General features: G+C 53.7%; 7 protein-coding genes across 7 annotated transcripts; 2 read left to right on the forward strand and 5 right to left on the reverse strand.

The window, feature by feature from the left end:
* Window positions 1-99: 99 nt before the first annotated feature.
* CH63R_01759 (Alpha beta hydrolase fold family) lies at window positions 100-1,695 on the reverse strand (the record flags this gene model as incomplete). Its single annotated transcript, XM_018296734.1, has 2 exons — window positions 100-1,074; window positions 1,132-1,695. 2 exons carry the CDS (start codon window positions 1,693-1,695, stop codon window positions 100-102), a joined length of 1,539 nt encoding a protein of 512 aa, XP_018165096.1.
* A 1,874-nt stretch (window positions 1,696-3,569) lies between these two features.
* Window positions 3,570-4,322, forward strand: CH63R_01760 (Fungal specific transcription factor domain-containing protein; the record flags this gene model as incomplete). The annotated part of the gene is made up of 1 exon (XM_018296735.1): window positions 3,570-4,322. The coding sequence occupies one exon, from the start codon at window positions 3,570-3,572 to the stop codon at window positions 4,320-4,322; it is 753 nt and encodes a 250-aa protein (XP_018165097.1).
* A 297-nt stretch (window positions 4,323-4,619) lies between these two features.
* Window positions 4,620-5,444, reverse strand: CH63R_01761 (Phospholipase/Carboxylesterase; the record flags this gene model as incomplete). The annotated part of the gene is made up of 1 exon (XM_018296736.1): window positions 4,620-5,444. The coding sequence occupies one exon, from the start codon at window positions 5,442-5,444 to the stop codon at window positions 4,620-4,622; it is 825 nt and encodes a 274-aa protein (XP_018165098.1).
* A 539-nt stretch (window positions 5,445-5,983) lies between these two features.
* CH63R_01762 (Short-chain dehydrogenase) lies at window positions 5,984-6,878 on the reverse strand (the record flags this gene model as incomplete). The annotated part of the gene is made up of 2 exons (XM_018296737.1): window positions 5,984-6,516; window positions 6,593-6,878. 2 exons carry the CDS (start codon window positions 6,876-6,878, stop codon window positions 5,984-5,986), a joined length of 819 nt encoding a protein of 272 aa, XP_018165099.1.
* An 838-nt stretch (window positions 6,879-7,716) lies between these two features.
* On the forward strand, window positions 7,717-8,637 carry CH63R_01763 (NmrA-like family protein; the record flags this gene model as incomplete). The annotated part of the gene is made up of 1 exon (XM_018296738.1): window positions 7,717-8,637. One exon carries the CDS (start codon window positions 7,717-7,719, stop codon window positions 8,635-8,637), a length of 921 nt encoding a protein of 306 aa, XP_018165100.1.
* Window positions 8,638-8,782: 145 nt separating this feature from the next.
* Window positions 8,783-9,529, reverse strand: CH63R_01764 (Haloacid dehalogenase; the record flags this gene model as incomplete). Its single annotated transcript, XM_018296739.1, has 1 exon — window positions 8,783-9,529. The coding sequence occupies one exon, from the start codon at window positions 9,527-9,529 to the stop codon at window positions 8,783-8,785; it is 747 nt and encodes a 248-aa protein (XP_018165101.1).
* A 1,848-nt stretch (window positions 9,530-11,377) lies between these two features.
* CH63R_01765 (NCS1 nucleoside transporter) lies at window positions 11,378-12,950 on the reverse strand (the record flags this gene model as incomplete). Its single annotated transcript, XM_018296740.1, has 4 exons — window positions 11,378-11,957; window positions 12,015-12,419; window positions 12,475-12,642; window positions 12,700-12,950. 4 exons carry the CDS (start codon window positions 12,948-12,950, stop codon window positions 11,378-11,380), a joined length of 1,404 nt encoding a protein of 467 aa, XP_018165102.1.
* Window positions 12,951-14,383: the final 1,433 nt, after the last annotated feature.

The raw sequence follows: 14,383 nt of genomic DNA on the forward strand, positions 1-14,383 counted from the left end.
CCTCAGTCACGGTGGAAAAGAGACACATAAATACCTATTCCACAGCAAAAAATACCCTTGTAACGCCTCAATACCACACTCATGAATCCTAACTCCGCATCATATCTGGTTCAGCTCTTCTTCTTTGGCTGCGTCCGCTTGTCTCGATTCCATGGTCCCCTTGAGGTGCGTGTAGGCCAACACGACGTTGCCGATCTGCGGCATGTGCTTGACGCTCAGGAACGCCTGACCGTGGTCCATGCCGTCGAGGTACATCAGCTCCAGCTCTCCCCGGCCTGTCCATCGTTCGGGCGTCGTAGCCCACTCGAGCTTGTCGTGGCGGGTGTAGTTGAGGTCGCCAAAGTAGACGTAGCTAGCTACGGCGCTCGGGTCCGTCACGCAGTCCTCGCCGCCCACCACCACCGTCGTGCGCTTGCCCTGAAGCTGCGGCGTCCACAGAATGAAATCCTGCCAGCGGAACCGACGGGCGAGCGTGTGCGCAACCATTGGGTCTGTGGCGACGAGCCAGATCTCCCACTCATTGCCCCATCTTGGCCTCCTTCGGGTGAAGTTGTAGGCCACGGCGGGCAGGTGGAGGAGCAGGGAGACGGGGTCGATGAGGACGATCGAGTTGATCCTAGCGGCGATGTCGGGACGCTTGAGCAAGGGCGACGCGAGAAGGGTGCCGAAGGAGTGGCCGGCAAAGACGAAGTCGGTGTAAGCCTGCTGCATGATGATGGCGTCAATGCCATCGACTAGTTCCTTGGTGGTCTGCAAGGGTGGGCAGATGCGCGAGGAGACGGGGAGGATCTCAATGGCGAGGACGCCGACGTCCTTTGGGATGCTCCAGAGCCAGAGGAGGTAGGGGAGCATGCCCATGCCGACGCCGTGCATGAAGAGAATGGGACGCTGGGTCGTGGACGTGTGTGGGCGGCAGAAGTAGCTGAGTCTCGGGTCGGCGGACTCGTTGGGCGAGAGGAGGGTCATGGGCCGCCAGGGGAAGACGGAAAAGAAGGTGCTGCGTGGTTGACGGTAGAACTTGAAGCCCCTGATGAAGAGGACGAGGGTGGCGAAGAAGTCGAGCGAGCCAGTAATCTGCAGGACTTGTCAGTGGGTGGCTCCGATGCCATGTCCTCGCCGAGGGGGACTTACAAGGTAAAACAACAAGCTTCGATGGGTGATCTCGATGGGGTCGAAGCTGAGGCGCATCGGGGCGGAATCTCCAAAGCCGCCCTTGATGGTGACGCCGGCCCGCTCCTCGGCATCGGCGATGTATTCCTCGAGCTCCTCCTCGTGCTCTGCCGGATGGCCCTGCTTGTCGAACAGCGCCCACAACAACCAGTCCTTCAAGTTCTCCCTCCGTATGTCGCCGAGCTGGGCGTTGCAGTGCCATTTCCGAATGTACTGTTCCACATCGGGCACATGATCCAGGCCATCATAGAAGAACCGTCGACGCTCATCTCGTGACAGCGGCGTTGGTTGAGGCCCCGGTTTCTGTAGGCGGCTCCGATAGGGGATGAACCAGACCAGGTAGAAGAGGATTTCGATGGCGCCGACGACCTCGATGACGATGGAAACGGGGTGCGCAATGCCGGGGACGCCTGCTATGGCGAAGATGAACCAAAAGTAGAGGAAGCAGCCGAGTCCAAGGTATTGGAAGAAGATCACCATGGACCGCACGAGGATGAGTTCTGGGACCGACTTTCCCACGAGCATCTTTGCTGGACGGGACGGGATCAACAAACAATACTGGGGGTTCTTTCGTTTGAACAAAAACTGACTGGAGCTGTCAAACGTTCTCTCTTGGGCGTTGACGGCGTCTGTCAAAACCAGACACGACGGATGCAAAGGAGGCAGGCCGCGATCTTAATAGTGGCAGATAACCTAAACCAAAAAGCGGCGGTTCAGAGCAGCGCCAGCGTTAGAGATCGACGAAACGGCATGGATCCGGCCTGCAACGGACGACACGGGCGATGCCTTCTTGTTTCTCCACGCATGAGACTTTGGGGGAGTCGGGTAACAAGCTCGCAGCTAGTGTAAGTAGAGCCTTCACCTGCGTTCCTCCGGCGTCCGGGCACAGCGGGCTCTGGGTGCGTAGGTTTGTGAAAGGGGAAGACTTCAGCATTCGGACGAAACCTAGACGATGCTTGTACGTTTGGCTCCACCGAGTCCAGCACCCAATACCATAACGAAACGTCAAAGTCTATGCTGAATAGTTGGGTCAAGGGGGGGGAAGTGCGAGGCTTGGACAGGGATCCGGTCGTCTCGCCAGAGTCAGCAAGGTCGTTTGGAGGGGACCGGCGGGTGATCGATGGGGTTGGAGGCAATCGCCGTGAAGCAGGTTGCTACGATGCACTTGCGTGAGGCATCGGTGGCCTTGGGGGGGGGGGTCGGTTGCTGATCCAAACAGGGAGCGTTCGCAGAGTGGCAGGTCGACTCGACATGTGCCATCTCGAGGAGCACGGACAGTCGCGAAGACGAGTAAACTTTAATGCATAAGAACTCGGATTCCAACAAAGGCGGAGGGGGTCGATGCAGCAGAGTAGTGTAGTCCATTACAGTAGACAGTTGGACGGCGGTTTGGTCAAGGGTTTTGAGCCGCATCAGGGAGAAGGCGAATGTCCGCTGGATCCCACTGCGACCGCCGTAGCGAGGATACTACGATGTACTGTCTGCGCTGTCATTTTTGTACATGGTTAACAAATTGGGCGTCATCGTGGGTGGCGCAGGGTTTCGACCATCGGACGGGCTGACAGAGGAGACAGAGACAGTTGCATCTGTCGACTTATCAGTCTCGAAGACGCGGAGGGGGAGAGAAACGGATCCTGAAGGGCACTTTTGAATTTGGCCTGCGTACCTAGGTACCTTACCTACAAGAGTTAGTGCACTGACAGAGTGCAGCTTGCTAGCCTAGGTTGGATTTAGCGTCAAGCCTTCACGTGAATCAAGGTCTCCCGCCTCCACTCAATACTCACAACGGCCCCATTATTATCGGCAAATGTGGCTTGACCCACTCTGTCACACACTCTCTCTCGCCTCCGACTGGACGCCACCAGATCCAAGCGGAGGAACATTCCAACCGTAATCCGCCCTGCTGACGCCTTCTCCCGCTTTTTGCACTCCAACACGCCTACGTTGTACACCCTCCATCACCACAAACATGGTGGCGTCAGATCCCGCTACCCTTCAACATTGCCGATGGACGGTGTGTGCGTCGGACACGGTGATTCGGAACAACTATGCTTTCTCATGATCCATTGTGGCTTGCATAACATGGCCCCAGTAACTAACGTGGTCTTGACAGCTGCTCTGGAACACTCACAGGCAGGCATGATAAAACCTCCCATGTTCCTCGCTCCTCAAGAAGAAGCAAAAGCATCATATCCATCAATCTGAACTGCACGGGTTTTCAACCGACACGCTCTGATCCTGTTCTCAAAACAAACGCCATCCTGTCTCGTCGTAACTCACTCGCCAGATCAAGCAACGTCTTCATCAATCAACCGACCGTCTCGCAATCTCGCATCCGTACTCGGGCCCGTCCAATCTCCACCACACCCGTCCCATCACATCACGGACCGCCTGACAGCATGTCGTCCGCCAACGCCAAGTCCGTTCTCTTCCTCGGAGCCACAGGAGGGTGTGGCCTGTCGGCTCTGCGCCGGTCTCTGGATGCCGGCTTCACGTGCATCGCCCTGTGCCGCACCCCGTCCAAGCTGACCTCCGTTCTGCCGTCCGAGAAGTATCCCAATCTGCGCGTCGAGCAGGGCAACGCCCACGAAGCTGCCGAGGTCGCCCGCCATGTCGTTTCGCCTCTTGACCCAACCCGCTTCGTCGACGCCGTCGTCTCCTCCATCGGCGCCTGGTTCGACATGCGGAAGATGAACCTCGAAGACGTTCACGTATGCGAAAAGGGCATGGCCGTCTTGCTCGATGTCATCAAGAACCTGCGCACCGAGAAGGGCGTCTCTGGAAGCCCACGCATTATTGGACTCAGCAGTACGGGCATCTCCAAGTTTGGGAGGGACACGCCTCTTCTTGTTGCGCCGCTCTACAAGGGCCTGTTGCACACACCTCATGAAGACAAGCGCGCCATGGAGGAGCTGCTGTTCGCAAGCAACGAGGCCTGGTCTGTCATTCGCGCCAGCTTCCTCACCAACGGCAAAGAGCAGCCGTCTGGTGCCGTCCGGGTTGGTATCGAGGACCCTGTTGAGGGCGTGGAAGAGCTTGCTATTGGGTATTCCATTGCTCGTGAGGATGTTGGCAAGTGGATCTTTGAGAACATTCTTCAAAAAGATGGCAAGGATGGATTCGTTCGCAAAGTAGTGACTGTCACTTACTGAGCGGGCTTCTTCTCATCCCTCTTCTTTTCTTCTTTCTTTTGTTGGGTTGCTGGACCGATTTACTCAATACCCTGTCTTGTACGCGCGACTTTACACGCCCTTCACCAGTAGACTGGAACCATGTCAGCCATCACCAGCCATGATCATGACGTATGTAGTTGTTCATTTTCTCATTATTATCAACACCAGCCTCTCCATCCGAGCCCGCCTGTTTTTGATTCCATCCATCCATCTATCCCATTGGTGCTGTATAAGTCTTGGTGGCGGGCCCAAGATGCACTCTATGCCTGGGATCACCTAGTCCATGGTGCGTCTTAGGAAGCGAACAAGGTCATCCACGCCTTTAGGCTCAGTAATCCAATGCCCGCCATGTTCGTACTCATGCCACTCAATGTTCGACTGACCGATGTTGCGCAAAGCGTCCCGCAGGACACGCCCGTTTTGTATGGGAACAACATCGTCATCAATTGAGTGGCCGAGAAAGACGGAAGTAGCCTTCATCCCATCTGTAAGACTGAACCCTGATACCGGCAGACGCTCTTCGCCGACGCTTAGCAGTCCATACTGTGCCAGCGCTGGATGGACCCAGCTAGAGAATCCGATGAGGCCTCCCAATTGCTGTCCGCCTGCCAAGTAGGCAGTCACAGCCGTGGTAAACCCTTGGCTAATGCCGCCTAGATATAGCCTATCCCGGGACACCAGACGTGACTCATCGGCGATGACCTTGGCAATGAAGCTGGCGTTCTGCCTCAAACCCGTCTCTTGAATCTCGAGGCGCTCGCTTGGGCTCTCGACTGACCAAATGTCAAACCATTGGTTCAAAGGCGTGCCGAAACGCTCAGAAAAGATCGGGAGAGCGTTGGGAAAGACCCATTTGAAGCCGAGGAACAAAGCTTGTAGGGTTCGCGGGTGTGGTGCTGTGTCTGGATATACTCCCTCCCGCCGAGCAAGAAGTTCGGCTAGGTCTTCCGATATTTCGCTTTCAAAGAACTCGCTCGAAAATTTGTCGCAGTTGCTGTCTCTTCCGTGGAGAAGAATGAAGGTATGTGTATGCTTGTGGCCGTTTGCGGGGTTGACGATGCACACATGCCGTGCAGTCGATTCCTCGACCGGCGATTCCATGACAGCTGCGTTTGAACCTGAAATACCTCAGCAACTAAGTGGTTTCGATAAGTGGAATGAAGAAAGAGGTTGGTGTACAAGGATAGAATGGCTCGGTTGATCAATACCCATTGGCAAAGTAAAGCCCCTGAGTCTCTGACAGTTTTGAGACACAGCTCACAATATATTTCAAGGTTTTATAGGTTAATTGTATTTGGTGTGAGGATATCATTCAGAAACCTACGAAAAGCACTCAGTAGCAGTTTCATAACAGCTTAAATGGTATAAATACGCAGCCCCTGATGGCATTGGCAGCGCAGCACAGTATGCTGCCTAGTCAGGGAGGATGCCGTCAAGAGGGTCACGTTTAGGCATCAGCGTCCAATGCTGACTAAAGAATACATAACCATAGGTTTGGCTGTCTTAGCTATTGCCTCTCCTCGCGATATACGACATTCCACTTGCACTCTGCACTGTTGATGTACAGCTTTCTTCTGAACCATGAAGATTTCCCCTTGCTATCGGTTTATTGGCTGGTCTCTGGTGACGCCCTTCAAACCTCACCAAGACTGAATTCCCCCCTTGTTGACAACTTTACCAACATCAGCATCACGTTCGCCTTCTACTACCTTTTTGATCAAGTTTCCTCCTTCGCTTGGTTCCCCCGCGCCCATCTTCCTGAGTAACTCCGGATTTCCTCCCAGGCCAGTGGCCAAGAAACCCGGGGAAATACACCACACCTTCACGCCGTCGGCCTTGAGCAACCAATGCCAGTTCAGCATGACCATGTTGAGCGCGGCTTTGCTCGAGCGGTACCCTGCCTGCATAGTGTATGGTTTTGGCCAACCGGCCGGCGGAACGCTATGAGGCTGAAGCGGGGACAAACCAAGCGTCTCCAAGCCATGGAGGTCTGAAAGCCCGCTGGTGACGAACAAAACACGGGGATCGGTGGACTTGAGGAGAAGTGGGACGAATACGTGAGTGATGACATGGGTACCGGAAGTGTTGACATCGTATGATTTGTTGAAGTTTTGACGGAGAGTTTTGATATCATCTGGGTTGTAGGTTTGAGGGTTAAAGTCATGAGAAGCGCCTATCGAATGAATTAGTTGAACAGGGTCCGGGTAACCGCAGAGTGAATGTCAATGAGGCGTTTAACCGAGACGTACCGGCGTTGTTTACTAAGACATCGAGAACCCCATGCTTGTCCTTGACGGTCTGGAACGCCTTGAGAATAGAATCGTCATCGGCGACGTCGACTTGAATGAGCTCCAGGGAGCTGACAGTGGATGGAAATTCCGTTTTGAGTTGGGCGATGGCAGCTTCGCCCTTGTCTGCAGACCTTGATCCAAGAATGATGTGGTACGGCCGTTCGGATTGAAGCAAGGCCTTGACGGTTTCGTATCCGATGCCCGTATTGGCACCGGTAACGAGCAGAATGCGCTTGGAAGACATGATGTCCAGATGAGTAAGGAGTCAGAGATTGTACCCGGCTTCACTTTGGCTTATCAGGTCTGGAGGTAACGGAAGAACGAAAGCATTTTATATGTTAAGTTTAGGCTTGTGGCATGGTAGTTTGGCGCCTTAGCTATGCTCTGTCTTGTGTGTTCCGGAACTCGCGTCCGGATTTAAGCTGCACAAAGACCATTTTGCCGTCATTTCAGCCAATGACGCTCTACTGGCCCGAACTCGGCCTCCGAGCGGGGATTACAATGCACAAGTGCTTATTGAAGTTCATCCTTTTTCTCAGGAAGCAGCAGGGGCTGAATGGACGAAAGTACGTGGTTACATGAAGCATCTGCTTCTCTGCTGCTTCAATTCTCAAGTTGGAAGATAAGAAACATGTAAGACGTATGTGTTGCGGCGGGGGTGTATGCAATGAGTGATGCCTCTGCACCTGTTCGGCACCTGAAGCCCCCGCCGCCCCCGGGGATTAGGCTTATCTGCTAGCGCACGGAACCGCGATCCGGTCTTTTTCATTAGTGAGCACTAACAGAGACCAGGTGGATAAAGCAGCGTCCACGATAGCAACCGCTGGTAAACCTCAGCTGTTGCTCCCCTCGAGCCTGGACGCTGGAGCGATGACACCACCGTAGGGAAACGTTGCTTCGGGAGGCATTCCGTCTTGCTAAAAGGCGTGTATAAGTAGAAGTATGCAACCCCCCTCCCCAGATTTACTTGCTCATGGCGTCATTGACAGCGCCAAACCGCCACAGAACGTCGTCAAGTCGCCTCTAGCCAACCCCAAACGTGGAATGCATGCAACAAATCGGCTTTGCTTAATCCGCTCATCATGACAACCAAATCAGTCCTCCTTATCGGCGCCAACGGCACACTAGGCGCCAAACTCTTGGACGCCCTCGTCGCAGCCAAGTCATTCAAGCTCAGCGTCCTCAAGAGAGCCGGTTCCCGGAGCAAGATCCCGTATGCGGCAGACCAGGTGCAGGCCATCGAGGTCGACGATGACCTTTCTTTTGAGGGCCTCAAGACTGCTCTCCGAGGCCAGGATGCCGTCATCGTAACCTTCCGTCTGCGAAATGCCGAGCAACACTTGCGCATCGCAGAGGCCGCCTCGGCTGCGGGGGTGAAGCACTTCATGCCCGCCGACTTCGGCAGCATTGACGCCGATAACCCCCGCGCTCGGGAACTCATCCCGCTCTACCGCCACAAGCTCGCCGTCCGCCAAAAAGCTCAGGAGTTGGCGGAGGCAAACCCGGACTTCGCCTGGACCGGCATCGTGTGTGGCCACTTTTTTGACTGGGGTCTCCAGAAGGGATTCTTGCATGCCTACCTCGACAGAAAGGAAATCGACATCATCGACGGCGGCAACATCAAGGCCTCAGCCTCCTTGCTCTCAAGAGTCGGGGAGGCCGTGGTGCGCATTCTCAATCTAGGCGTCACTGATGCGACGAAGAATCGGACGCTGTTCATTCAGAGCTTCTGCGTAACCCAGAATGAGCTGCTCCAGAGCCTCGAGAGAGCGACAGGATCGACTTGGACGGTAAACAAGGTTGATTCCGAAAGCTTCATCGAGGAACACAAGAGAAAGGCCGACGCTGGCGACGCTGAGGCCATCGAAGACCTCGTCTTTGCTGTCGGCCAGCTGGATGCGGATTGGACCAAGCGTGATGAGTTCGCCATGAAGACTTTGGGCCTGGAGGACGAGGACTTGGATGCAGTTGTAGCGGACATTGTAGCGAACTCGACACCCTAGTCGACTGTGAAAGACCGATGGTTAGTTGACATTATAAAGAGCCAAGAACTCATAAATCTTAGAGGGGAACTTCAAATTCCCACAAGATTGATGGTGACAGTTACTGCGTTTCAAGAATGCTACACAACGTCATGCGGAGAGCTATCTAGACCCTCTTCTTCAACGGCTCTCCCTTGGAAAAACCATCGATAACGCTAGGCAGACCTGTCATATCTTCAAGAAAGGCATCGAATTCAGATTTGACCTTCTCCATGTCCTCGTCCACGTCGTCAGTCCAGCGATGCACATACACCGTCCTCAACCCGACCTCCCGAGCCCCACGCAAGTCATACGCGTGGGCGGCGACCAAGACCACCTCCTCTGGTTTGAGTTTGACCAGCTCTAGGGCCTTTTTGTATGAATCTGGACTAGGCTTGTAGACACCCAAGAGCTGGCTGGAGAAAAGCATGTTGAAGATGAGCCCCGAAGAACGAACAAGGTCCAGCTGCAGCCGTGTTGTGCCGTTGGCGTGCACGAACACTTCGAGACCCATGTCCTCGCGGATACTCTGAATAGCCTTGGGTACTTCGGCCCATGCAGGCTGAGAATGCCATGCATTGATCAATCGCGATTTGGTTCCCTGGTCGAAGTGTGCGACATGTTCGGGAGACTGTTCGAGAAGGCGGTCGAGGACGCGGGCAAAGGTGGTGTCAATGTCTTCGGGCTCGAGGCCTTTGTGATACCGCTCAGAAATCTCAAGGAAGTACTGTCTGCGCCATTCAAGTGCGAAATCCGAGGCTTCGGTTTTGGGAATCGATGAAGGAAGAGACTCGGTCACGCTCGCGTGCCAGTTGAGACACGTCCCCATGAAGTCGAAGAATACAGCTTTGATCCTGGATTGCTGCTGAACCATGTTAGGCGATGTCATCGAGAGACGCAAAACTTGAATGGCGGCTGAGATCAAAAGTGGTTGATACTCTTCGGCGCAAGATGACAAGAGGCGCGTTAGACACGGAAGCTGACTGCTGAGTGCCGGACCACGCTTATTATACCGCGATAATCTGAACGGTTTCGATTATATAACCTCGTGCCGCTTTGGTTTGGACATTAGTCAGCTTCGTTCAGGGGGGTGATTCGAAATAAGCCACACCTTTTCGTTACCATGTAAGCCCTTTCAGCTAGATGGAAGCGCTAGCAATCGCTTCCGACATCTGGGTGATCCTCGAGGGGCGACACCTCCCGAGGGTACATATACCAAGGCTGGTAACACTTTGGAGTTCTTGTATTAGGAATTCATCATTGAGACGGAGATAGCTGTGAGGTATGTTAGCACAAGGTGGTTGGTTGAGTGTTTGTTGGTCGTGGCGGGCCCGCTGATTTTCGCGGCCCGAGATCGCCAAGACTGAAGAAAGAAGAAGCTCGGCCGCCTGTCGGGATGTCATGTGTCACAGCAACTATCAGTCTTACTAGGCAAAAAGCGAGTTATCCTGGAAGAATGCGGCTTATTGCCCTGTCTCCGGCGCTGTAAAAACCCGCGCAAAACCTTTGGCTGATGACAAAAGTACTTTGCCAATGACCAGCCCAGAATCTCGCGGCTGATCCGGGGGGTCAACGGCAATTTTTCTCTAAGGCGGATGCGTGTAATGTGACTAACAGTAACACGCTCTTAATTCTGCAGCAAAAAAGGGCATTGTCATCGTGTACAGCTGCTGCCTTTTGGACTCCCAGCAGTCCGTTTCTGACTTGGTCAGTCAAAGCTGACGGAAATAGCTGCGGCCAAGCCAATAACTCGTCTGCTTTCAACCATGTCCTGCCTGGTAGGACTGTCTGGCCAAAGTTCAAAGTCCCTCGCTGCCGATCAGTCCAATATTTTTGCTGCATGGTGCTACTGAGTTGTTGGAGCAGTCTCTCAGGTGGACCGTATTTGACAAGGTCCCTCCCGCAGTTCCTTTAGGCGGCGATCCTGGCTCGTGATTCGCCTTTTGTCCAGAGGAAAGTAGTCCTCTTCGACAGCTCACACTACCTCTTCGATGAAATGTTTCAGTTCCTCCGACTCAAATCCTCTATGCGCCCTCTTCCGAACTATTAGTTACATTTTTCTGAACACTGTTGCCAGGTGTGCAAACCATATGTCACAACGGCTGTTTTATAATGGCCGCTTTTGGGTGTCCTCGCTCTTGTGGCCTAGTTCGTGGACCCTCAGTCACTGAAAAGAGTCCAGCTTATATTACGTTCGAGGCCCAAGCTAGCCCCTATCCTGGGAAATATCAAGGATTTCTCTCCTGATGGCACAGCCAAGCGCCTGCAATGGCTTGAGCACAAGAATATATATGGTGGCATTAGCGCTTTGAAGGACGTGGGAATGACTCTTGTTATTCTTCACGACAAAAACATGGCACACGACGTACTCTATCAGACTTCGAAGCTCCTGATGCAACCTCTAATGCCTGGGTACACCTGTCTCATGTAACATGTTCAAGCCACGCGGAAGAACCCACTTTGAGCCGCGTGGTTCACCAGTCATTACTTAAACAATTTAAATAAGTAACGTAGCCAAAAAAATAAAAGTCGAAGCGCTAAACAGACTCAAGTTTTATTTTGATGCTTTTGAAAAGTCTTCTCAACATTTTTCATAATGATGCCAGTTCTATCGGTGGAGAACCCGCCTCTCAAGGAACCTCAACGGTACGTACAATAGCGCACTCAGGATGAATGCCACCTCGAACCCAATATCTCCAGTGATCTCAGCGACCGGCCCAATTCACCAAGCCTGGGCCATGCAGGGAATGACGAGGGCAAAACTCAACATACCCGATCCGAGGGCTGCCGCACCACTGGGAAGACAAGAGGCCTTGTTCCAGATGTGGTGGTCGTAAAGCTTTGCATCTCCCCTACGGAAAACAAAGTGCTCGACCAAGACAATACCAACGAAGGAGGCTGACCAGTACCCGATCAAGGCCACAAAGTTTTCCAAGTTGAGGAAAAAGTCATCGGCGGCCTTGATGGCAACCGGGATCATGATGGCTGTGACGACGATGGAGAAAACGTAGCGAGGAACCCGAACCAGCCAAGGAACCAAGGTCTGGAAGTTGAGTGTGATGGCATACATCGTACCAGAAACGTTACCGAGAAGGGTGAATGCGAGGATGACGACAACAAACTTGCCAAAACCACCAGCGGGCGACAGCATGGCAGCCAAGACACCGCCAACAAGCGTCGTATCGTAGCCGTCTTGCCATTCGGGAACATTGGCTATGGCACCAGCAATTGCACTACCGAGTGTCATGAGAAGGATGGTGGGCGAGATTAAACCGAGATAGCTATACGCAAACACGCGATACCTAGGAGTGGTCAGTTTCCGAAGCGTCCTTTCATCTGCTCAAGGCCAAGCTACTTACGAAGCACCGCGGACTCTTGGGTCAAAGTAGGTTGTAAGGTCTGAGGCAATACAGGCCCAAGGGATCATGTAAGATGCAACAATCATGCCGAAGCTCAAGACTGCCGGTGCCGTTGCGGGGAGCATCTCAGCCTGTTCCTTGAGTCTCGAGCCGCCACATGCAGTGGCGATGACTATGGCAATCACTGCTGGGATGAAGGCATATGTCTCGTAGAAATGTAAAACCCTGAACCCACAAAACGAGATCAAAAGGGACAGAAGAGCAATGAGTACGATGCCCAAATCAGGGCTGAGGGCACCCTTTGTGACGGCCGAGAGGCACTGGCCGCCAACAACACATATGATGACGCAGAAGCCCGTCAGGGTGGCCAAGTTTAGAGCCACTGGCACGGATACCAGATAGCGCCTCAAGAAAAGGTCAGCAATGAAAGAGCCAGAAACCTGCTGGAGGAAGGAAATACCCAAAGCTAAATCGCGCCTGAATCATTGAGCGCATCCCAGTCTTGGGCCCCAAAGTGGCAAGGAAAGCCGGGGCCAAGGTCGAGAGCAGTGTGAAGAAGAGGATTACAAGCGAGGAGTCGCGGAGGTTCAGGCCGAACAGCGACGGCCCCAGCATTCCGAATGTGATACTTGGAGGGTAACGTCAGAGGCACATTTCCAGGTTGTCTATCGGAACGACGACTCACGGAAGAATGTTGGCATTCATTGAAAACCAGACGGTGAAGGCGTTGAGGTAGCGAGTAGACGTTCGTTCCGCGAGGGGGATCGGCTCGATACCGTGCTCCTCGACTCGGCCCAGGCGTAGCAGCTTGTGGAACTTGCTGCTGGTTTTTGATATTCCATTTTCAGGCCTGACTTTCGTTGTCTCGTACCCCTTGTCCTGGTCGTGAAGGTGCCCTTCCGTGGATGTTGGCCGCGAGGCCTCGATGTCAGCCATGGTTTCGAAGCCTGGCCGGTCCTTTGAAACCTGGGAAGCAAGAGATCTCAGAGAATGCTCCAGATGCCGCCAACGTCGGTGACACAGTGCTGGCAGAGCCCTAGCTAGCTATCAGGCTTGGGAGGGTGTGCGTGTGGATGGGAGCACTGAGATGTAGGCGACAATACTCCGTACTACCTCATCTAACCGTGACCGGCAACTGAGCTACAAGCTCTCGATGGGATGGAAAACTGTAACCGTAGCCGTAGAGTATTCGCAACGAGGATCGGAAGAACTGCGTCCTAGGAAGGAGAGGCAATGACAAGGAGCAGGCCGGCATCCAAATATTTCTTAATTGTCGGTCATCGTTCTTCCTTGTAAGGAGCAGACGGACAACTTGTTCCAGGCCTTCCTTGGCGGCGAGCCTAACCCACTAGCGAGCGAGCGAGCGAGCGAGCGAGACATGGTTAGCTGCTGGCGAATTCGCTCATCAAAGGTACCGATACTTTGATCGCCCTCCACTGTACTGTCTTTTAGCAGCCGGGGCCAGGTTTGCCTACTAACTGTGTTCGCGGAAAACAAGGTTGGCTGTAGCTGTACTTTGGACCCTGGCTTCACCCCCCCCCCCACGTCTCTTCGGGCTGTCATCCGAGGCCAGTGAAGAAATCTTAATTTCTTTCTTTCGTTCGCCTTTTCTTTCCACCCCTCCGCTTTCAACCTAGCCGCACAAAAAGCCTTGTCGCGCGGAACGTTGCGTGAAACTCCTTTGACGATTCGGAATGTCCTTTTGGGTCTGCGGTGCGTTGTGACCATTAGCTGAACTGGCCGGCCGAGTTGGATTATCTTGCATGAATTTATTCGTACGCCGGCTGACAGTTGTTTTGACCTGACGGACACCGCTTGGCCAGAGTCGGCACGGGTGCATCCCTGGGAAGAAGCCGCGGTCCAGCAACCGACTGGACGGCTGAAGCCCGAGTGTCAAGTAAGCTTCACTGTGAAGGAAGATGAGGTAGTGATCACTCTCTCCCGAAACGGCGACTTTCATCTCTGACTGGGCGGAGAAATTGGCAAGGATTGACAAGCAAACCCGCCGCCAGGCGTTTCATTGCCTGTATTTGAACAAAGTCGTCATCGGAGAAGTGTCAAGTCAGAGTGGCCAACGGTTCTGCCCAGTTCCGGCCCTCTGGTGTGGGTGCCTCGGATGGCGCCACCTCCGGCGTAGGGGATACAAGACAAACCAGTGAGTGTATCTGGTGAAATATCGATGATTTCTTTGTCACGTTCGGAATCTTCCTTTGCGCTTCGTTGGAGGCTGCAAGTTTGTGCTGGGAATAGGTTCAAAGCCATGGCCGGGAACACCAGGAGCAGGCGCGGAACCAAACCGGTTGTTCTCTGAGGCTCCGAATAACAAAGTCAGCTTACTTAAGGTGCAGGCAAGCGGGGCTTACATAGTA

Source organism: Colletotrichum higginsianum, chromosome 1 (assembly GCF_001672515.1).
Source record: "Colletotrichum higginsianum IMI 349063 chromosome 1, whole genome shotgun sequence".
Classification (NCBI taxonomy): Eukaryota; Fungi; Ascomycota; class Sordariomycetes; order Glomerellales; family Glomerellaceae; genus Colletotrichum; species Colletotrichum higginsianum.